Source organism: Phyllostomus discolor, chromosome 3 (assembly GCF_004126475.2).
Source record: "Phyllostomus discolor isolate MPI-MPIP mPhyDis1 chromosome 3, mPhyDis1.pri.v3, whole genome shotgun sequence".
Lineage (NCBI taxonomy): Eukaryota > Metazoa > Chordata > Mammalia > Chiroptera > Phyllostomidae > Phyllostomus > Phyllostomus discolor.
Window position 1 is genome coordinate 36,279,762 of NC_040905.2, and position 24,739 is coordinate 36,304,500.

At 39.3% G+C, this 24,739-nt stretch overlaps 1 protein-coding gene and 1 pseudogene across 4 annotated transcripts in view; one reads left to right on the forward strand and one right to left on the reverse strand.

The window, feature by feature from the left end:
* The window catches only part of ELOVL7 (ELOVL fatty acid elongase 7), an 83,206-nt gene that overhangs the window by 18,520 nt on the left and 39,947 nt on the right, over nt 1-24,739 (reverse strand). For 3 of the 4 annotated variants that reach the window (XR_004901919.1, XM_028514264.2, XM_036020311.1), the window contains exon 2: nt 4,743-4,840. Coding sequence is in view for 3 of the 4 variants with exons in the window: in XM_028514264.2 (XP_028370065.1) it covers nt 4,743-4,806 (64 nt within the window). In the remaining variant the exon portion in view is untranslated. Of the gene's footprint in view, nt 1-4,742; nt 4,841-14,186; nt 14,329-24,739 lie in introns of those variants that run through there. The other variant, XM_036020310.1, reaches the window with a different exon arrangement.
* LOC114512438 lies at nt 19,582-20,555 on the forward strand (annotated as a pseudogene).

The following is a 24,739-nucleotide window of genomic DNA, read 5'->3' on the forward strand; positions in this document are numbered from 1 at the left end:
CCTTTGGATGGTGACAGTACAAATGGTTTTTATTTTTTCTAATGTTTGTTATTAAAAGACATCACATGTATGACTGAAAACTACTTGTTTTTTTGTAAGTGTCGGTAAAGGAATTCCTGAATTAGAGATATATTTTATTTTACTCTGTCATGGACTCAGCAGGGGGGAGAAAGTCCAGTGACATCACCTTTCTGTTATTCTGGTGGTAAGGGCACAAACAAAACGAGTCAGGAAAAGCATGCTGGGCTGGTGCAGGAAACAGAAGAAAACGGTCTTAAAATAAATAATGCTTTCCTAAAATTTAACATTTTAAGCAAACGCCTTTTAAAATACCCTGTGTGTGACTTCCAAGTTCTACAGATTTTTTAAATCATTATATCCTTAGAGATAAGCTAGTTAATCTGATTTCTTGTTATTTAAAAGCAAATAATAAAACAAAACACTAAGCTTTTAAATCCCTTTTCAGCAAAGCTCTGGAGTTTTGATTCTGACTCCCTTCCTGACTCCTTATGTGCCTTGGGGCCATTGACTTAAAGTCCTTCAGTTTAATTTCCTCATCTGTGAACTGGGCATAAAACAGCCCGTACTGCGGGGCGTAGTATGGGGGACTGGGCGGAAAAGGTGGGGGGATTGAGAAGTACCAATTGGTAAAGCACAGCGTGGGGAACGTAGTCAATATTGCAATAACTGCCTGTGGTGCCAGGTGCGTACTGAACACAGCAAGGGGGAACACTTTGTAAAGCATATGAATGACAAACCGCTACACCATGCACCTGAAACTAATACAAAATGATGTTTAATGTAAAAGTAATTGAAAAGTAAAATAAAATAAAACAGCATGTGTCTCACAGAGGATTTCGTGGGCTAGTGCATGTAAAGCAGCCAGCACAGCCCAAGTGCTGAGTAAGTGTCGCTCCTATTACCACAGCAGGTGTCAGTTCTGTCAGCACAGCAGGATCACCTCTGGAGGGCTTAAAAGTCAAGTGGCCAAAAAAATGACCCTGGTCCAACTGAATCGGAATCCTAGGGTCCAAGAATATGGGTTGCAGTCATCCATATTTTGAAAAAAATGGCCCAGGTGACCATGAGGACCTGTCAGATGACCTCTCAATTGAGAACAGAGGTTTGGCAAGCTACTTTCTCCTATATCGAGGGCCCCAGAGTCCCTCACTAGGTGCCCTGCAACCGTCTTTCATGTAGTTTCCCTGCCTCCTGATCCAATCAGCTACATCTGGTCTTCCATACAAGTGCCAAATTCCTAAAAGTAAGCTCTGCTCAGATGATTCCTCTGCTTCAATTAGCTCTCTCTACTGAGCAGATAAAATCCAAAGTCTTTAATATTTCCCATGTGAGGTAGTGGATGATGAAAAGTTTACAAGTCAGGTGTGGATGGTGACTTGGTGGGGGCAGTGGTAGAAGGAGGCTGCTCATTTGAAGTTGATCCTGATTCAGTCTATGATTTCACAAATTACAAAAGGTTCACCCGTGAGGTGAGCTCTGTTTCCCCTAGAGCCAAAGGACTGATGATGCATCTTCTATTTGGCATCAGAGCTGGGTTTAAGTGTCATGAGCAGAACCGAGGTAAAAGCAGAGGATGCAAAGAAGGCCGGCTGTCTGAGAGTCCACACCCCAGTGGCTACCAAAGTTGTGACTTATTTACCAGCCTGATCGTTCTTTTCTAAGTGTGTCTGAGAGAGAGAGAAAGTAGAGGGGAAACACAAGTGCCACATGCATGGAGTATTAATGAACTTGTCCATCAATGACTTATAAGGCAATGTTCTGTTCTCAAGTAGCATGTACTAGCTCAAAGAGTACACCCTTCACAATTCCAAGCACCAGCAAGAAGAAGCTGGAAGAAGAAACAAGCATGTACCTCAGTACTTGGTGAAGTACTCAAGGTTCAGAATGGCAGCACTCCTACTGAGGATCCCATCTTCTTGCAAAAAGATCCCAACTAAGTCTGACAAGTTATTACCATCCTAATACAAGGAAAGCTGCTTTTTAAACATTAAAAAAAACTATATCAAAATTTGGCACTTCATATCTAAGAGTCATAATAAATCTTATAGCTTAAGTATTAATTAATCCATTTTTTAATTCCGTAGCTCTGGAATTTTCCACATGAAATAACTATGCATGATCACAACTTCTCTAGCAATCAGAAAACCAAAGAAGACCAGTAAGTTTCCTGAAGGCGACTCAGGATTAGGGACAAAGCCAAGAATACACAAGAAATTCTTGGCCCTTGATCAGGTGCTCAGAACTTCCCAAGCTAAACAAAGTAAAACTGAACTCAGATGGCCAGAAACAATTCCTAATGGCTTTCGGAGATCAATACCCCATTAAGCAGGAGCAAAAACCCTCTCCTCTTTTACTTGAAAGAGTCCTTACAAAGATGTAAATCTCAACACAGGGGGAAAAATGTGAAACACTTTTTTAAAAGGTGATACGTTATACTGAAAGTATTTTAAGACGAAAATGCTCTATCAATCATGTGAAACCACCACTCCTCCTTGCATTGGGAAACTTCCCAAATGACAGAGCACTTCCATGTACATTATCTGGTAGCTGGTAGGTAGCATTCTCATCTCTGTTTTTACTAACAAAGAAGCAGACTCACAGACAATACATCACTGGTTCAAGACCACCTAGCTAGTACACGGTAGTGTCAGAACTTACATTTAGGTTTTTGCATTACATTTTCCATACCTGCCCTCCCTCCTCTCTCAAGACTTCAAGTTAGCCCAACTTCAGATGGTAGCACTGCTTGCCTGTCCCTCTCATCCCTCCTGCACTGCCTGCGGCACTGTTTCCTGGGCTCTCCTTGTCTCTCCACTACCACCCTCAGCCCTTGGTCATTCCCTTTTCTGACCTAATAATATTCAGCTTTTCAATGTAAGTATTCCTAATAAAAGGTAAAGAACTGATGCATGGATACAAGTAGAAGTAGAAATCAGATGTAGTTCATTTTTAAATATTTTATACTTCTAGCACTATACAAATATTCACCATCATTTAAATCGATTTGGCTCTTGATTTAGCATATTGATTACTTGAATCTCTTGGGTTCCTGCATTTGGAATAGTGAATAGCAAGGGATCTGTTCTTCCAAACAGGTGTATTTCAAAAAATGTACCCAAAACTACTTCATTCCCAAGTTCAAATCACAAGAATTCAGGTAGCAAGGCGTACCTCTACTTTGAAAGGCAATTATATTATTAACATTTAAAAAATAAATGAATAAAAATTAAAACTTTTCAAAGACAATGAAATACAGTGGTTAAATTAAATACTGAATTTATAAAAACTACTATAAACCTTCAAAGAACAACCTCTAAAGAAATCTGTATGTTCTCTGCATCTTACATAAGTTGAACACCCCCTCCAAAAAAAGGAAAATAAACAAAAAAGAAAGACAAAAAGAGAAGAAGAAAATTTGAAAATAATCACTCTTTATTTCCCTCCCACAGTGAGGCACCTCTATTTATGGGATCTTTTTTAGATCCTTGGCATTCTTCAGAGGGAAAACTGTCGGGACCTTTTTTAGTGAAATACAATTGGTCTTCAGCAGTCTGCTGAAAATGACGGCAGCATGAAATAGTGTATCATGGCTGAAATTAATGTTAATTGGAATATAATGCCAATTTTGGTAGGTCCCAAGAGGTGGCACCTTTTCCTCCTGAATATGGTGAGTGTGCAATTTCTGGCTGACAGGCGAGAACTAATCTAAAGTGGTGATGGCAGTGGAACATGTATAAAACAATTCACATGTGAAACATCAGCATACTAATCCTAATCAGAAAACATAGGTTCTAGTTTTCCTGCCGACAACTAACCATGATGGTTAGTTGTTACAGGTGGCTGACAACTAGCCACCTCTCTAGGCCTCGGTTCTTTCAACTCGAAAATGAGGAGTTAGCTTTGATCATATCTAGGTCCATCTCAGCTCTAAAATGCTTGATTGTCTATTTTTAAAAGTTTACCTTTGTTATATTTTTAGAACATTTTGTAATAGTTATAAAAGCAACACCCGTTATTAGTATAAGGAAATCTAGGTAGGTATAGATAAGTAAATCACTGCCATACAGAGATAACTGCTAACCCCCACACAAAAATACATGTGGTGTTGCATAACCTGCTTTCATTTAACATATCTTTAAACTTCTTGCTGTGGGGCTAAATGTTTTTCTATAACCTTTTTTTTTTAATGGGCAAGAGGAGAAAGCAGGCATTTCAGAAGTAGTTAGCGGTCACCCTAGGAAACACTCCCTACCCATTCTGATACACCCCTGGGGCAGGGGTGTGGATTCAGCCCTTACCATTCTAGAACCACCCCAACAGAGCCAATGGTGGAGATAACTGTTACCTATACCCCCTAGGAGGAGTGTGAGGGTAGAATCAAGCCTAAGAGCACTGTGCCTCCAAAATCACTGTTAATGGTTACTCGGTTGGAATGTACCATCATTTACTAACTGATTCTCTTCACTCAATATTAAATATATTTTCACTGTTGTAAACATCACAATGAACATCTCTGTAGATCTATCATTGCACATATCTGTAATGAAAGCCCTGACACTTTTTCTTTACTAATTAGTAATTAATAAAAATAAGATTTTGGGTATCCTTGAGGGAGTCTGAAGCTGCACAGTCTGTCATTCTGTTTCAGTGAAATCCTATTAAATACGAGAATCTGTCATGAAAGGAAGGATGAGCCTCAATTGGGAAACATGGTTACTTACCAGCATGCTTGAGCCAATTATCATAAAGACGCACTGTCCTTGAAGTAAGATCGCTGAAGGCCATTTTCCACTGGATTTACTGGCTCTTACAATAGGTTCTGCAGTAAAACAAAAAAAGAAATGCATTATGATCTATGAATGCAAATAAAGCCAAGTTTCTAGTAATACAATATTAAAAATGCTAAAAATTTAATAGGAATAACTGGCAAACCAACAAACTTTTACTGAGGGTAAATGCATTAGTGAGCCACACTGAACCCTGATGGAGTTGCAAACATTTAAGATTTTTTTCATCATTGTAAAAACAATGCTTACTCTGCTGAAAAAGACTAACATTCGATGTACAAGATACGAAAGGAATACATGATTGTAAGAACTTTCACGGCAGCATCTTCCCTTTATGCAACAATGGAAATCAGGAATAGGCTGTACCTCCCACCGCAATGCTGAAGTAAAAACCCAGGAGAAGAAAGTCTAAAACAAACTAAAACTTTCAGAGAAGATACTCTGGTCCAGGCTTATAGCTGATCATCAGGCACAAGAAGGTCTTCTATGTGTAAGTTTTTACAATTTAAGAGGACTAGAGGTAGAAATAGGGAGGGAAAGACTTACAAGAGCCAAGGGGAAGCTGCCTGTTCATCTGAACAGACAGACAAGAAGAGTTGGAAAAAGACCACTGTGGAAAACCAGCTGTATTATACATTAAAATATATTTTAAATCTTCAGTAAGTAAAACAGTGTGACACTGGCTCAGGAAGAGGCAAACCCATGAAATACAATAAAACAGCAAGAAACAGACCAAATACATCTGAGGATTTAGAACTGCATTCCATAAATTCTAAGATGTGTACTTTCCCACATTTTAACATCCCTGAAATCAGTACACACCTTACAGGTGGATAGTGTATTATAAAATCAGTAGTATATCTGACTCCAAGTCATACATGGTGGGAAGATGAAAAAGTTCTGGAGACAGATGGTGGAGACAGTTGCACAAGAATGCAAATGTACTTAATGCCATTGAACTTTATTACTTAAAAATGGGTAAAATGGTACATTTTTACCTTATATTTTACCACAATAAAAAAGAAATTTCTAGATCTACAATAGAAAAATTGAGTCTTCCTTCCAGCACTCTAAAATAAAACCATGTTAATATTTCATACGCATGTGCACACACACATGCATATGGTATTGATGAAGGTGGCATCTCACACAGTGGGCACTAAATTACCATTACTTAACACATGGTGTGGTGCACCTGGACAGCCATCTGAAAAAAAGTTGGATCCAAACATTTTACTACAAACCAAAATAAACACCAAGTAGGTATAAAATTTAAATAGGAAAAATAGAGCCATAAAAGTACTGGACAACAACATGGGAGAACAAAACCTTGGCGTGGAAAAGGCTTTTGACTTGAGCTTATGTTCTCTGATTAGACATAAGACTAACAGGTTTTTTGTTGTTGTTGTTGTTTTAATTTTACTTATTTATTTTTAGAGAGGGAAGGAAGGGAGAAAGAGAAAGAGAGAGAAACATCAATGTGCAGTTGCTGGGGGCTGTAGCCTGCAACGCAGGCATGTGCCCTGACTGGGAATCAAACCTGCGATGCTTTGGTTCGCAGCCCGTGCTCAATCCACTGAGCTACGCCAGCCGGGGAAGACTAACAGGTTTAATCATATGAACAGCAAGAAAAAAAAGCCAAATGACAAATAGGAAGAAATATGTTCAATTTATATCACAGACAATTGTTATTCTTCCTAATATATAAAGAGTTCCTAGAAATTGATAAGACCTGTAGACCAAGAGGAAATGAACAAAGTTCCATAGAAAAGGAAATACAAATGGCTCTTAAAACATAGGAAAAGTTGCTTAACTTTAATCATAGGGAGAAACCTACAATATTTTATTGAATTGGAAGGGCCTAAGTCCAAACATTTTTATCAGATGGGCCCAAATCCAAAAATGTGTTAACTCTGTAATCAACTGATACATTGCTGCTGGGAGTGCAAATTAGTACAGCCCTTAGGGAGGGCAATTTAGCATTATCAGTAAAAGCTATAAATGTACATTTTTCAACCCAGCAATCCTACTTCTAGAAACTTATAGATGTACTCTTGTACATGCACATATGCAGAATGACATATATTAAAGGTGCTTCCCTGTATTGGTTAGTGAGAGCAAAAGACTGGAAATAAGCCAAATGTCTATTAAAAGAGGACTGGTTAATAAATGCTAATACATCAAATACTATAACAAAGTATGCCATTGTCAAAAAGAATGAGGAAGCTGTCTATGTGCTGCCAGGGAAAGGTATCCAAGATAAATCTCTATGTGAAACAGAGCAAAGGAAGATACAGAATTTTTAAATGACTACATTTTACATAGAAAAGAGGAAAGAAGAGTATAAATTTATATTTATTTATATTTAGCATAAAAGGAATTCTGAAAAGACATCCATGAGAAAGAGAATGCGGCACAAACTGGGCTGAAGGGGTAGAAGGAAGACCTATTGTCTAGTTTTTGATTCATTGTAAATAAATATATTATTACATATCCAAAAATAAAGAATGAAAATATTTTAAAGGAAAAAAATAAAAGAATAAAACTAGTTGCCCCTTTGCTGGGACAATTCTTACTTAAATATCCACACGTAAATGTGCATATACACAAAAGAGGAACTGTTATCTCAGTTCCTCAAGGGTCTGCCTGCTCCAGAACATCTCTCCAGGCCCAGGAAGGCATCTCAGCATGCTCTCTACTTTGGCACATCCTGTATCCTCAAGCTGAGCTCACGCTCAAGATGTGGTGATGCCAGGGTTTTGCCAGAGTCAGCTTGGACTCTTGTTTCCCTACAGACTTACAACAGCAAAGGTGTGATGTGGGGTTGGGCGCAGGGGCTGTGGGGTCACTAAGACATGGGTTTGAATCCCACCATTTAATAGCTGTGTGAGCCGTGGCAAGATGAAAGCTCAATTTCCTACTCTGTAAAATGGGAATTCTATAACTTACCAAGATAAAATACACTCACTCACAGAGTTGTTTTGAGAACCATATATTTGTAAAATTTAGAGCACAGAATCTGATAAAGAATGAAGATTCAAAGTCAGACATTATTGTTTTGTAGAGACAGGTTGTACCAATTTAATTGGAAAACATCTGGCCAAACTCATTTCCTTGTATAGTTGATTGGCAGTTTATGGAACAAATCTAGACAAAACTGTACTACTTTCATTTTAGAAGCCTGTATGTATGTCACTGATTATACATCATTCTTCCCTTGATGCTTTCCAATTGTCTTAAAGTGACTGTTCCCTCCCTCTCACCTTAACCACTGAGATGACAGACCTCAAGCTATTATTTTCATAATTAAACTGCCAAAATAATGCTGTTTAAATTATTCACAATCAGACTGAAAGATTCTAAATCTATATGGCATGTGGTGGGGTTACATTTCAAAGTATTATTCTGTTTTCTGTACAATTCCTACTTTCTCTTTTTTTCCCACTCATTCTACCATTTTCCTCTCCCTGGCCCTCACTGCAGCACTGAGACTTGAAGAAACTGGTCTAACGCAGTTGAGAAATATTCATGGGCAGTAAACACAGTGGTCTCTCTAACCCCAAAGATTACACAAGACTGAGATGGAGGACGAGAAAAAGGTAGTCAGAGAAGCAACACACGCTACACAGGATGGAGGGCAGAAACAGGCATCTTCCAAGCAGGAGAGGACTGGAGGGGTAGGGGAAGGAGCCATTAACTCAAGCGTTCAGGAGTGGAGACTCTCATTGACCCTGTGCTTATAATAACCTGCCATCCGATAGTCCTCAATACTTGTGGGCCTACCAGAAAAGAAGGAATGGCCATAATTGTGTAATGTTGGGGCATAAAATGAAAATGTGATCCATTTGAAATTGAATGCAAACTTCTGAGAATTTCCTTATAAGCTGGGGCAATGATGAACTGAATGTCAACAGTACATTGTAGGGACTGTCTAAAAAATTAAAAACTGAATTTGGGGCAACGTGGGTTGTCCTGCCAATATAGTGTTACCCCTGGACAAGAGCCAGGCATGTCCCCACCGACCCTCTACCATGAGTATACATGGACACTTAGACAATGTTACATAGAGATGAGAAGAAACTTATTCTACGTGGTCAAGATATAGGGCTATCTTCTCGCTGACAGCAGCACTGGGACTATAACAGCCTATTTAAAATACTCAATGGCACACAGTTCAGGGCTGGAGATGCCAGAGACAATAGGCCTCTCATGTATGTGAAGCAGAGACTTAAAATTCAAAATCAGTAAATAAGACACTTCCATTAAGGGTGGAAGAGGCAAGGGAGGTGCAGCAGGGGGAGCGAAAGAAGCTCCCGGTCAGAGTCAGTCTGCCTCAAAAACAACGTGGCAGGGTTAGCGTGAACAGGAGCTCGTTGACAGGGGAGGTATCACAGAAAGCCTCTCTGTGGCTTATGATTCCGGAAAATCAGAGTTCAGACAGTCTCTGCTCCTGCCATCTTGGGGAAGAAAAACTCTGAGCCAAGTTCCCCAGCTTTTGCAACTGACTCATGAATTTTGCTCCTTATTTTTGACAGTATCACATGGTGACTGGGTCATGTAGTAAAGAAGAGACTTAATCCGCCCAGACTAGCTTCTTGGGTCTACGTTAAAGATGTCAAGTTCAAATGTGAGAAATATGCTTGCTGCCTACAGGAGAAGGCTCTTGCCACAAAACAGCTTACCTGGAGACAATTCAAAGCCACAAGCTGAGATCAGTACAATTTAGACACTAACACGAGGACACAGAGTGTGCTTCAGGTACCTGATCTCTTCGTCTCTCTTGTTCCAATTTATTTTAATAGTAATCACAGCCAGAACTCATCTGAGAGAACTTGCTGGAATTCACTTAGATGGGGATGAGACCTTGGGGTCTCCTGCAGTAGGAGGTACCTAGCAGGAGTACTAAAATCTAAAATCACGGCCAACCATTTCTAGGTGGACCCTCACAAGTAGACTTCTCCCAACTCTACAAAACGTGCTGGGGACACTCTCTTGAGGGAAAGCAGTGGTACAGCCAGCACGTGACTTTCCTAGGGCGTGTCTGTGGTCCGGAAACAGGGCAACATTGTTTCCCCTTTCTCTTTTGATGTTTGGGAGGTTCTGGGCTCTATCCATTGATTTCTGCTTTGGAAATCAAACACCAGGGGCAAACCTTCAAGAACAGACCTGGCTAGCCACAGATGATGCTTGGGGATGCATAAGCCAAAATGAGCTACAAGAAGGCACCAGCATAGGGATGGAGGTCTGTGATGGAACTGGGGAAATTTTCTGTAGAAAAGGCAATTCTAGCCTCAGATTTTGGGTTGTGGTTTGAAACTTGACCTTTGTTCAAAGTAAGGGAGAAGAAGGAGACAGGAAAAATCAAGCTATTCCACAAAAATAACAATAGCTCATGGGAGGATTGTTAGGTGAAACAGACCTTCAAAAGCAGACGGTTTGGCAAGGAGGGTAGGGCCAGCTCAGAGAGCAATAGGAAAAGGCGGAGCACCTGACTCATTGGAAAGGGACAGGGGAGCTCAGCACCGAGTCAGAACAGGTGATAGGCACTCAGCCTGCCCAACAGTGAAAGGACTTCCCAGGTGAAGGTATCACAGACAGCCTCTTTCTGGGTTATGATTCCAGAAAATCAGAGTTCAGACAGTCTCTGCTCCTGCCATCTTGGGGAAGAAAAACTCTGAGATAAATACAATTCTCACTAAGAATTCAAAGATTGCTAGGGAAACTCCCACCTCGATATTAATCCATGCATTTCTTGTGTATTCCTGTGCCTGGTGGTTTTCTCACTAGAACCAGTTGTTCCCCGCCACCCCACACCCTCTGTAGTTAAGCAGAAACAGCCCCAAAGAGGTTATGAACTTGAGTACTGGACAGAAAGATTTGCATACTTGTGTTTGTTCTGTGTCATTGATTTAGGAAGACTGAGACTGAGGAAAGGTCATCAGAAACTTTTAAGTATATTCAATTATGAAAAATAACTATAAAGTAATACTTTGTTTAAAACAGCGTTTCTCAACTGAGGCTGTATTGACATTTTGGGCCAGACAATTCATGGTTGTGAGGAGCTGTCCTGAGCGCTGAAGGGTATTTAGCACTAACCTTGGCCTCGACCTACTGGATGCCCGGAACATCCCCTCCCCGGGTGAGACAACCAAAAAGCTCTCTAGAAATTGGCAAATGTCCCTGTGGGAGGTGGGCAAAGTCATTCCCAGTTGAGAACCACTGGTTTAAAGTAAACCACCAACATTTATTTGTCCAAATCAGAGTAGTCTCCCTCACAGTAATTACTTTGGCAATTACAGTAGTCTCCCCTTATCCACGGGGCTTATGTTCTGAGACCCCCAGTGGACGCCTAAAACCACAGACAGCACCAAACCCTATATGTACTATGTTTTTTTTCCTATACATACATACCTATGACAAAGTTTAATTTAGAAATCATGTACAGTAAGTGATTAACAACTAATAATAAAACAGAACACATAAGAGTATAGTGAAATAAAAGTTATGTGAATGTGGTCTCTCTCTTTCTCAAAATACCCACCTGCACCGCACTCACCCTTCTTCTTGTGATGCTATGAGATGACACAGTGCCTATGTGATGAGACAGAGTGAGGGGGAGTTGTTCGCAAAGGGGCTTATGTGCCAATGGGACAGCGAGACAGCGTGAGATTTCATAATGCTGCTCAGAACAGTGTGTAATTCAAAATTTATGAATCGTTTATTTCTGGAACTTTCCATTTAATATTTCTAGACTGTAGTTCACAGCAGATAACTGAAACCACATGAAACAAAACTGAGAATAATGGGGGAATACTGTATACATTTATTTCAGTGATGCTGTTGTTCAAAACACATGTTGAGCTTTTCTTTGCCCATCAACTTCAGAGATTTTTAAAATTTCATTAAATGGCTTCAAGGGAGAAAAAAACCTTTGTCTACCGCTTCTAAAAACCAAACTCATAACTAATCACAAGTTAAGAATGGTTTTGGAGGTAAATGGGTCAAGGTAAGCTACATCTTGATAAGTGGGATTGGGAATGAGGAGTGAAAGTGGGTTTAATGATAATTTACTACTAACATTTTCAACTTACGGTTAGCCAAATGAGGACAATTCCAATGGAACAAACCCAGAAATGTTCAGGGCTGTAGCAGTATTGGTGGAATAAATGTACAGTTGCCTGAGATAACTGGAAAACACTCACTTAACATACAGTGAATTAGTTTAAATTCTTTTATCTTTATCATTATAAACTCCAATTAAAAGCCAGTGAATATAGAATGTGAAATAGACTCAGCAAAAATTTATTTCAAAGGACACATTTTTCAATTTTCTTAATTTGTGTTCATGTTCCAGCATTTTAACCATGTGTAATTGTTTTCCTTTGGTTCAGTGTCTGTTTTAAAAAGACTGGAGAGGACGAGCAATTGAGGAATACGGAGAAAACGGACCTAATGTTCCTTGTTCTTGGAGTAGAGTTGGGGGAGGGTTACCCTAAGATTTGAGCTTTCAAAGCTGCACACCGCCTGACCATATGACAATCTTTTCTAGATGGCAGTCACACACTCACACACTGCAGGAGCAAAAAATACAGGTTCGTTATAACTGCCATACAGGATTTTGTGTGTTAAGGTTTCTCGTGTGTGTGTATATCTGTGTGGGTGTTCCTCCCTGGGATTTCTCTTCTCCCCCCTCTCACACACACTCTTGGCCATTTCCATTTCATAGCTAGGTTGTGCAAACTGCCTTGTGAATCAAACAGACAACAGAAGGCAGAGAAATAGAAAGTTTTATCCTCGCCTTTGAGTTACAAAGCTTAGGCACTTACCCATACAGAAGACCTCAAGAGCATAGACCAGAGATTGGGGAGGAAACCTCTGAGGTTTCCATGCCTCCCAGCACAGAAGAGCAGACTTCAGGCTTTAGGGTTGGTTGTCAGAGGGAAGCAATTAGTGCAGACCTCAGAGAAGAGGGCAACAGCCCTGGCAAGGTGCCCAGGAGGATTATGGGAACACAGAGCAGAAGAGGTCAGGTTCTGTTGCTTGGGTAAAGATGAACAGGTGGCTGATGGGCCCTTAGGCAGCCACAGAGAATTTCTCTTTCTCCACTGTGAAGCAAAGGCAGCACAGACTTCTAAGTACCTCCACAGACAAGGAAGTATTGCAGAAGAGCTACAGAAAGTGGAGTCGTGCAGCCAGTGACAACACAGGCCCGCATGGACAAGTGGTCAAAAACAATGGGACCCTCCGTATCTCAGGGGATGGTAATGTTGACAGGGGACTAAAAGGACTCCTCCTCCCAACTAAGTTTTTTCTAAATTGCTAAGAGGAGTGATCGTATTTAGAGTCGAATGAAATAAGTTCCTACCACCTCAAAAAATAAAGAAACCTATAGTAAATATTAAGCTGTAAAGCTGTAAAGAAATTTTGTTTTTACATGGCTGACTTTGTCAGATAAGGTTTGAAACCCTTTACTTTAGATATGGGATCAGGTCAGTACAATTTTTCTGTCTTCTGTGTCCCTTATAACAGTGGTTTTCAGATTTGGTGAGAGATTTGGATGCAATCAATATGTTTGGGGAGAGTCTGATGTGGGCAGGGTTTGGGAATCTCTTCTCAATATTGCATAAACCATTCTTGGCCATGACAACACCCACAGCATAAGGTCAGGCAGAAAAATTGTGGCAAAAGATTCAGTTAATGAATGTCACCTGGATGTGATAAGGCAACTGGGTCAAGAAAGGCAGGAACAGGAACAGGAGGTGCAATCAATATTGGAAAAGGTTTCCCCGATTATTCAACACAACTCACAAGAGGTGTGAAATCTGGGAGCAGACCTTTGAGCCAGCACGTATACCCAGGATATAAGGAAACTAACTTCCTATTTTGAGGATGAAATAAGCTTGAAGTTCTCAAGCATCTGTAAAAGAGAAAATCATTGCTGCACCTTAGGTCTTGGTAAATTAGAGGTAACTAGAATATAAGTCTTGTGTTCTAGGCAAGCAAAATTATCAACACAAATATCATCAAATAAAGATACCAAACACCTAATTTTCTGTTTTTTAAATGGGAATGTTATTTATCAGGGAAGATGTTTTCATCTGTAAGTATCAGAACACTCAACTCAAATGGCTTCAGCAGTAAGGAGCTGCATTATTTTACAGAAAAACCAGGTGAAAGGCAGGTAGATTTCTTCTAAGTTTGTTAATACCTGTTTTGATATAAGACAGTGGCGATCATTCCAAAACATCACATTTTCATACACCTTCATCCAGAGCACTGAAATGGTCTTGTGGGGTTTTTTTTTTCAGGAGCTTCAAAACCCTCCCCAGTGCTTCCCCGAAGCCCCTCAAATTCCCCTCCCAGAACTGTGTCACATGCCAGTATCTACACCAAGCACAGAAAAAGAATTGGGACCACACAGCTTCTTTAGGGTAGCCGGTACTGTGTTTACTACCAGTTCCCCTCGGTCACAGGGGGAAGCACATGGCTTCAGGGAGGAAGAAGTAGCCTGGAATAAGGGAGAAGAGTCATTACCCCACAAGAGAGAAAGAAGTTATCTCCGAGAACCAATGTCTGCTGTAACTGTGACTTGAAGAGATTACTCTGCAGTGATAGTTCAAGTATGCAATGAATCTCAGGCAGTGAGTCCATCCATCTAAGTGCACTCTGCTCATCCTGGTGATAAGGCCACAGAATAAACCAATCTTAATGTTTTCTTTTTTTAAACAGAATGTGATCAATGAGTTAAGCATGCTGTGCAGAACCACATAAGGCTTTCTAGTGACTTTTACATATCTGCTGTTTAAAATTGTCTTATACCACAGTCTCTTTGATGATATAGATAATACATGATAAACACATGATAAACACAGACAGTGTGGGGTTGAATTCTCATGTGTAATTGTTGTTATACCACTTCCACAAACTTATGTGGTTCTGACCGGTATACAGCAGGTTTAAATACAATGGATGTCTCCCACCCCCAGTAACAATGACATCGTAGTATGTATGAAAGCTCTCTCTGTAGGAATAAACTCAGGCTTGCCTTTCAATCAGCTTTAAGAGTTGTAACTTCTATGTCAGGCAGGACATCAAAACAAATGTCTTTATCATCTTCTCCATTCCTTACCATCATTTCATCTTAATTTTCACTTCTTCACTTTCCCTTAATACAGGGACCTATTAAAATTAGGCACCTCTAGAAAACAAAGCACTATATATGCTTGACCCTCCAGGCTAGTCCAGATTATATTTCTATTTGGCTCAAGCTGTGCAGCACAATCATAACTGATGCGTTTGAGCAAAGAGGCAGACAAACATTTAGATCAGATGCTCATTTAACAACCTCAACATGTTAATATGACAACTTGTTACCCATGGAGTCCTAGAAACCAAAGATACTAGGAACAGGCCCCACTAGGAAATACAATTCATGGTGAATACTCAGCAAAATGCTACCTATGCTATTTATTGTGCTTAATGTTACTTATGAAGACAGCAGACCTCCCAGGCTAAGTAGGTCAATCAATGCACTTGCCGAGTCTCTGGTCCCCAAACACTATTCTATAATTAGAGAGGCAGGGCAAACTTAGAGAAGAGTCAGAGAGCTTTTAGGGCAAATAAAGGACCTGCTCAAATCACCAGCAGATATAAAACAGTGTTAGGTAGTAAAGGACAGGAGGACAAAGATGGGACCTCGCCCTCAGGCAGCTTCAGCACGTGGAAAGATTCTAACAAATGTGATGAGTAAGCTGGAGAAGAGAAAAGCACCTGAAAAACTGTCCAGATTAGATGCCCCTGGGAAATACAGCATTATACGAGTATATGTATGGCCCACCAGGCTATCTGACTACAGTGACCACTGGAACCAGTGGGACTTGTTTTTCTGTAAGATACCTCACAGGCAGTTTAATTCCTATTTGTAATTTGTGTCCTTGAGTGAAATAGGTGCTCAATAAAAATCTGCTGAATGATTTTAAAATGTAAAATCAGAAAAATAAGGCAGGGCAAGAACAAACACCCCATCTCTTAGTCCTCCTTTTCTACTTTTGTTCAAATGAATGTAATACTCCTCTCATTTATTTTCTCTTCAAACAAAAAGTATTTTCTGAGCATCTGTTATTACACAAGCAAGTGCCGAGCAATATGCAATGTTATTTTTAAAATATGGCCCCAGAATTCAAACAACTTTCAACTTGGCAGGAAATATAAACACCTGCCAAACAGATATCTAAAATGCAAAGCAGAATACGAGGTCACACAAATGTTTCACATAGAACCTACAGCCTCTAGAAATGAAGATTCACATCAGGCACATAACCTGGAAGAAAAGCATAATAAATGTGAGGATACATGAGCCAAGCTTTGAGAATAAGATTTCAATAGGCAAAAATATGTGTACCTGGAAAAGGAGAGAGGCATACATCACAGGCAGGGGGACCTCTAGGGGGGAAATTCATTTATTTGTTTATTTGATGAATATTCTTAAGTAGCTGTTATGTGCCAACCACTGTTTTACGTGCCAGTAGAACAGTAGAAAACAAAACAAAAATCTTGCCTCCATGAAATTAGAGAAAAGCTCCTGGTGTGTTTCCAGAGTATTTGTTAGTCCATTTTGGTAACGTATAGAAAAGAATAAAAGATCAAAACAGGAAGGGTAGATTCCAGAGACAGTACTTGATTATGGAGGAATTAAAAGCCAGGCTAAAGAATTTTTTGGACTTAGTTCTTGACATTGAGGAGTCATTATAGGTTTCTCAAGCAGGTACTGCCTTAACCAAATGGTGTTTGGAAAGATTACCTGGATGACAGACTCCAGGGCTGGGTGACTGAGGGTGTGGTGTGGAAGCAGGGAGAACAATTACACACTATTGCATCCTGTTGGGAAGTGTCCAATATAAGTATCACTTCCTTCGAGATGTCACCCCTGATTCAATCAGATCAGTCAGTATCAGGTGTCCCACTAAGGTGTTCTCATAGCAATTTGCCTCATCTACGATAGCACTTATTGCATAGCACTGCAAATGCCTGTTTACTAATTGTTACCTTTCCACTCATCAAGAGCGAAGAGCCTGACCTTCGTTATCTTTGTGTTCCCGATGCTAGACTAGTGCCTGGCACGCAGCAGAAAATAGTTATGATATGAGTGAATGACCAAATGTTATGGGTTGAATTCTGTCCTTTCAAAATCGATATGTTGAAGTCCTAACCCCCGGGACCTCAGAATGTGACCTTATTTGGAGAAAGGATCTTTATAGAGGTGATCAAGTTAAATGGAGTCATTAGGCTGGGCCCTAATCCAATATGATTGGTGTCCTTTTTAAAAGGGAAAATCTGGAGACAGACATGCATAGAAAAAGGTACAATAAGAACAGGAAGACCATCACCTACAAACCAAGGAGAAAGGTCTGGAACGGATCCTTCTGTCATAGCCACTAGAAGGACGCAATCCTGTCGACCTCTTGTTTTTGAATTTCTAGCCTACAGAACTGTGAGATGAAAAATGTCTGTTTTTTAAACCATGCAGTTTGTGGTACTTTGTGCCAGCACACTAGAAAATGAAAACCACAAGTGAAAATGTTCATCTAACTTGAGGAACATCCAGAATTAGAGCTCAGGATTAAGGTCATCATTAACTGTAAATGACAGGAGGTGATAATATGAGAGCAGTATAAATATCTGTGATGAAGGATGCAGGAGGAAACACCCCTGCTTAGGAAACAGAAAGAGAAGCCAGGGACAAATGTAAAGCAGCAACAGAAAGCTGCAGATTAAAGTTGCCCAGGAGAATCTCCCTTCAAAGATTAAGAAAGGTAAAATAAGCAGTCAAAAAATACCCACAAAATTTCTCAGAAGCCACCAAATAAGGAAGGGCCACAGAGAGATGTTCAGAATCTCAGAAAAGCTGTGCGGCCCAGGAAAGGCTCTGGAGCAGCGTGGCATCATCTGGAATGTGGCAAGCTCCTCACCCCACATGGCCTCTTCCCTAGCTGTACTGTTGACGCAGAAGAACCCTAGAATTCTGACAAGTTCCCCCAAATCTGAAGAGAAGCAAATGGACTAATAATCTCACCTTTCCCTTCTCTAGCAAGGGAATGAACCAATAGGACAGACTCTGATGATGGAGCCTCCACACTAAACTGGTGAACAAGTAAAGGTGCCTTAAAGGTGTCCCTTGGGAACAGGATACACCTTTGAGACGCAGTGAATCGTGGCATGTTTAACAACACTTGAGAATGCAACACAAGTACAACCTTCCTTAGCTGAATTCTTCTTTCTTTCATTCTCTGTGTCTCAGGGTATAGAAAACAATGTGCACAAACTGAAATAAATCCTCAGCCCTCAAACTTCAGCTCAGGCTGAAAAACAAACTGGGCTTAAAAACACCATTGGAAGGGGACAACAAGGCACCCATAATGCATCAGAGCACACTGATGGCCCGATCAGAGGTGCCAAGTACTCAGAAAATGAGGGGAAAGTGACTGAAAAATTTCACAAATAGATTATGAAAAAGTAAAGTGATAACACATAGTAAACAAAGTACTCAAAAAAGAAAAAAGGTAAAGTAACAAAAGGAAATTCTCCACAAGTGCTTTGAGTTTAAAACATGAATTCATAAAATGATAAAACAAAAAAATGAAATGGAACTGGAAAATATAGAACCAAGAAAACAAATTGAGGGCCAAAGCATTATTATAGCACTAACACATAAGAAAAAGACAGAAACAGAAGGGTTGTAACTAAACAGCTTATTTCTGATACAGAAAGGAGGTTGAAATAATCAGATGAAAATGACAAAGGGTAAATGAATAGAAAAAAGCTATTACGGCAAAGATGACCAACTATTGGGATAATTCTTTTTTCTTTTTAACTGATTTTAGAAAGAAAGGAAGGGGGAGAGAGAAAGAGATATCTATCAGTTACCTCTTGCATACACCTTGACTGGGGATTGAACCCGCATTCTAGGTAAGTGCCCTGACTGGAAAGCAAACCCACAGTCTTTTGATATATGAGACAATACTCTAACAAACTGAGCCACCTGGCCAGAACAGGATAATTGGTATTTTTAAAGTACAAAATTCAACAAAATAAAAGCTATTAACATTCAAATATTAAAATTTACCACTGACTTTGAAGATAGACTGAAAACTAGATTGCAAGAAAATTTAATGTAAAACAATCAATATCAAGGCAAATTCTGGTTAAATTGATGACCTGAGATATTTTTTTTAAGATTTTTTAAAGATTTTATTTATTTATTTTTAGAGAGGGAAGGGAGGGAGATAGAGAGAGAGAGAAAAACATCAATGTGCAGTTGCTGGGGGTCAGGACTGCAACCCAGGCATGTACCCTGGCTGGGAATCAAACCTGCAACACTTTGGTTCGCAGCCCGCGCTCAATCCACTGAGCTACGCCAGCTGGGTGAGAAATTTTTTTAAATGTTCATATATGCAGAAAAAACAATTAAAGATATCAAAGATCTAAATAAATGGAGAATTATAACATGTTAATGGACTGACAGGCTCAATATTGTTAAGATACCAATTCTCCTCAAATCAACACAATTCCAATCAAAATCCCAAACACTTAGGATGTGACACAATAAACTTACTCCTTGCGGAACTACCCAAGAGAAACAACTACTTATGTTCACACAAAAATCTGTATATAAATGTTTATAGTTAATTACTCATAATCACCCTAAACTGGAAGCAACCCAAATGTTCCCCTACTCATAAATGTACTGCTTTATGAGAACAAGATGATTTTTTCCCCAAAAAAATAATGTTAAGAGACTGGCAAAACATTGAGAATTTGTTAGGATGGGTGATGGTACATGGCTATTAATAATTACATATCTCCACTTTTGTATTCTGAAAATTCCATTTTAAACTGTTCAAAAGAAAGAAAGAGGATGGCCAACAGTTAATGTCAGTAGGGTGAAAGAAGCTAATGAGTGAGTGAGGATGAAGAACAGACTACTGGATTCTGAAACTAGAAAATAACTGCACAACTGAGTGGTAGAAACCAAATAAATCTAGGTCTCTAAGAGTAGAGGAGACATTGAAAGTAGTTAGTATAGTTAGTATTACATTAAATATTTTTAAATATTTACAATGATTTTTTAAAGTAGATAGTATAGATACACATAAATTTTATCTTCAAGGAAGGTTTGAGCTGGAGGGATCCTAAGAGTTGATCCAGCTATGAGGACTGACTCTCTGAAGGATTTTCCAAGAAAGAGTTGGACCCAACACTCAACTCAAATGACTTTGGGAATCTCCTATGTTGTCTGTTACTCACGATATTTCACAGGAAAAAGGAAAAACAAGATGGTGCAGTGAAAGATTTATTTCAAAGATGAAAACATCCAAACCTCTCTTGGGTCCTTGCTTCCAAGATGGCCAAGAAAAGAAGGAACGATGGTCATGTCAAAAAGGGCCATGGCGTGTGCAGCCTATTTGCTGCACCACCTGTGCCAGACCCGTGCCCAAGGACAAGGCCATAAAGAAGTTTGCTATTTGAATTATAGAGGCTGCAGCCATCAGGGACATTTCTGAAGCTAGTATCGTCATCTCCTATGTGCTTCCCAGGCTGTGTGTAAAATTACATTATTGTGTGAGTTGAGAGTGCCGCTCACAGCAAGGTAGTCAGGAATCGTTCTCGTGAAGCCGGGAAGAACCAAACAGTCCCACAGTGATTTAGACCTACAAGTGCTGCCCACAACCTCCACCAAAGCCTGTGTAAGGAGCTAAGTCCTTAAGGACTCAAGAAAAGTTCTCTGGAAAAAATAAAATGGAAATTATACTTTTAAAAAAGATGAAAACATTGGGAGTAAAAGATAGAAAATTGTACTGCAACAACAATTTAAAAAAAGATAAAAACATCCTGAATATGTGGATGAGACAAGGAAAAATTGGTAGTGAAGGAAGGTTAAAACTGTACATGTGTGCCTACGCCTAAGATGAGAAATCTGGTTTCACAGGAAGTCAGAACAAAGCAGGAAAACAATGAAACTATAGCCTCAAGTAAAGATCCCTGGGCCACAGTTGCAAGGAAGGCGGGCACAAGAAAGTCCCTATTTCAATGCCTGTAACTCAACCTATAAGCAGCTGGGGTTTCTAAAGTACAATTACATTTTAGTTGTTGGAGATTTAAAATATTCCATTGAAACAAAGTATAATGGGCATTTAGTTTTCTGAACAAGCCACAAACACTGACTCAGCTCACAATGTGAGTAAATAACCGTTTTAACTGGAGTTCTGGCTCTAAGGCATAGGAAGGTGTTCAGCACAGCAGAGAGAAAGGGCACACTTTTCCTAGGGCCTCAAGACAAACCTCATTACACCCAGAGATCTCATTCTGCCCTAAATCCCTGAATACAACTACCTACCAAGATGTAATCCCACCAAAAATGTCCTGAGTGCATAATTACCTAATCCCTCAAACATCAAATAAAAGCGAAATTATTAAATTTCAACTCATGTTGTCCAGATACTGGAAAGGAAACAATTTCCTTATTATTTAGAATAGGTAGTGTGCATTCCACTTTCCTGAGATACCTGGTGGAGAGCCGTATTTCCAGGGCCTCCCTCCCGCAGAGGTAATGTCATTCCCACAGGTGGTCGGTCCTTCAACCACAATTAGGGGAGAACACTGAGCTATGATCTTCTGGTTTTGTTTAAAGATAATGCTTGTTAACACAAATGAATTCTTAAGTGAGTGTTTTATATACTTAAGAACATAAAATAAAGCATTTCTTACAGCATGAAGGAAAATGTTTTGGAGCACAAGAACTACAGAAGCAGGTCGGCCCAGCCTGGGCAGTACCCCTAGGGTCCTCTCCGGGCTACGTATTAATACTTCACACTCACCTTCATTTCATATTCATGGGTGAAAACACTGACAGTAGAATCACATACTGAAGGGTAAGGGCAAAAATGAGTTCATTCATTCATTAGAGGCTTTTTACACATAAGGGTTTTTCTAATCCTATGCTTGGCTATTGTCTATGGTTTATCTAAATTTCTTCATAAAGAGATTAAATGGAGAATTCATGAGGTAGAAATATTGTTCTGTCCAAAACTGGTAATAGCTTAGTCTGCTACCCTATATTACTATGCAGCTGAATCGATTTCTGAATTACACAAATTATGTGCAATCCTACAGCATAGTATGTCACCGGTACTGACATTCTGCTCTTGGGCATTGGGACAACCATGTCAGTTTATCATGGCTGGCATCCATCCTGACTGGCTGGATATCCATGCCACACAGGTTGTTAATAATTGTGGTTCGCACTCGAGTTTATAGTTCTATATTTAATAGTCATCATGCTGCATTTTATTTTAGTTGTAGACATGTCTTATGTCACTTAAATTCTGTAAGTTCTGGTAAGGTGGGGTGGAGAGACTGCCACATGCAAATTTATGTCTCATACAGAGCTAACCCAGGGCAGGTGAGACTAGAAATAAACCTCATGGTATCAACAATCAACAAAGGAAATTATGACAGCTGATGATCAAATTTTGCTGCACTGCTAGCAGAAAGGCCCAAATTTCTTAGCTTCAAATTTAAGTTAGACACATAAGCAAGTAAGACATTCATCTTTAAATAACTCATGTGGCGAGGTCAACTTCTCAGCTTTTTACTATTTATTCATAGTCTGTTGGTGCTCTTGACTTGTACTGAGAGGCTGTACTTGAACTTCTCAAAAGATTTTCTTTAATGGGATTTGGTTCTGAAAAACTTGAAGAATGTGTTTTCATTAAAGTCAGTTGCACTTTTTTTTAAACTCTAGGACTAAGATTAGTTGCTTTTTATTCATCTGAATTACTACCATTTAACCAAATCTTCATGTTTTAAAGGAAGACATAATGCATTTAAATTAGAGTATGTGTGTGTATGTGTAGAGAGAGAGAGAGAGAGAGAGAGAGTGTGTGTGTGTATGTATATACACATCGAGGTCTGTCTGGAAAAGTCCAATCATTGTTAATATAATGAGGACGGTCTGTGTGACATCGATGTAACCTAGCAGTGAAGGAGAGAGGACTGGAATGTACATGCATGAACAATAATGACTTCACTGTACTAGTCAGTGGGTAGTAGGTGGTAGATACTGTTGAGTCTACCTTGTATATGGTCTGTCCAGAAGGTATCCAGCCATACAATATGAAAAATAGAGACATTGAAAAGGTACAAAATAAAAGACACATTGTACACAGGACAATGACACCTCAATCCCCTTCAAAGTAGGCACACTGGGATGTCACACAGTTCTCCCAATCTCCATCAGCTGCCCTACTATATTATGGTGAATCTTACCAACGGTCTGAAATCTCTTCCCTTGCAAAGGTGATTGTAGCTTTGGGAAAAGCCAGAAGCCACAGGGCACCAAATCTGGGCTGTAGGGGGGCTGAGTCACCTGGGTTATTTGATGTTTTGCCAAAAAGTCTGCATGAGATGTGATACGGGAGCATTGTTGTGATGAAGCTGCCAATAATCAGTTGCCCATACCTGTGACCTTCTAAATCATCCGAATAGTTTCCATGGAGGAATGTTCAAGCTTAACACAAAATTCAATGCAGATTAGTTGCTCTATTAGCTCAGTCATTTTGAATGCAACAGCCAGAGAGTACATATTCTCACTCAATAGCATCTACCACCCCCACTGACTAGTAGAGTGAAGGTGTTATTTTTCACACAGGTGCATTCCAGTCCACTCTCCTTGGCTGCCAGGTTATACTGATGTTGCACAAACCATTTTCATTATATTAACAATGGTTGGACTGTTTCCAGACAGAACTCGTATATTTAATATCATGTATAGCATATAAGACAGTATAGGTAAATTAGCACATAGAATAAAAGGTAGTAGAGTTAAATTAAGCATTCTAAGTTAAGTTTCTCTTTACTGACTTAAGAGTTTTTTAGTTCATTTAACTTGGTTCTTGGTTAAGTAGCAGTACTAATTTGAGTTTTCTCACTCTTTCTCATTATACTTTGTTAGAAAGGCAAATAATGACATAACAAGAATAAAGATCAGAAACTGAGAAACTGGGACCTGGATAAGTTATGATATGCAAGGGCAACCTTTGTCTTCACATGAGCTTTACATCCCAGGCCAGCTTCAACTCTGAATTTTACTTGCCCCAGTACATAAAGTACCAAAATTTAGTGCTGCTCCAGATGGCATTGACCAGAAACACACTTCTTGCTATTGCTAATATGAATTTTTGGAAATTTGGTGTGTTTTTCCTTTTGGACAGTAAATAGAAAGATGCAGCATTGTAAAGTCTGATAAATTTATAATTAGTCAAACTGCACATAAAAATGTTTTCTTACCCTTTCTACTATATTAATAATCTGACCAAACACAAATCTAGTATATATTGAAAATTTTAAGTAAAATAAAATTTATGAAAAAAAATTGGCATAAATAAGTTCCAAAATCTTCAGAGTAATTAAGGTCATATAACATCTTTTCAGAATAGCTTTCAAGAGACATTTATCACCTACAAATTCCCAGGTGTCTGATAGCAACATAGCTATCACACTACCTTTTTGTCATCTGGAACTTCTTTTTGACAGAGTATATTAGGTGATCAATGATTAGGTAAAAATGTAGCCCTGTGTCAATAATAAAAAGAAAGAAAGCAAAAGGAGCCCTACAACTAAATCACACCACTTAAACTACAAAGGATTTCACCTTTACTCTTACTTTTTTTCTGACCTAAGAAAGAGGCAATATGTATTCAATGTCTTCCAATCTGTCATCTGAGACAGAGTTTGTGATTCCTCCAAATAGGATTTAGGAATATAACCTTTTTTAAAAAACAGATTTTATTTATTTATTTTTAGCAACAGGGGAAGGGAGGGAGAAAGAGGAAGAGGGAAACATCAATGTAAGGTTGCCTCTTGCATGCCCTCTA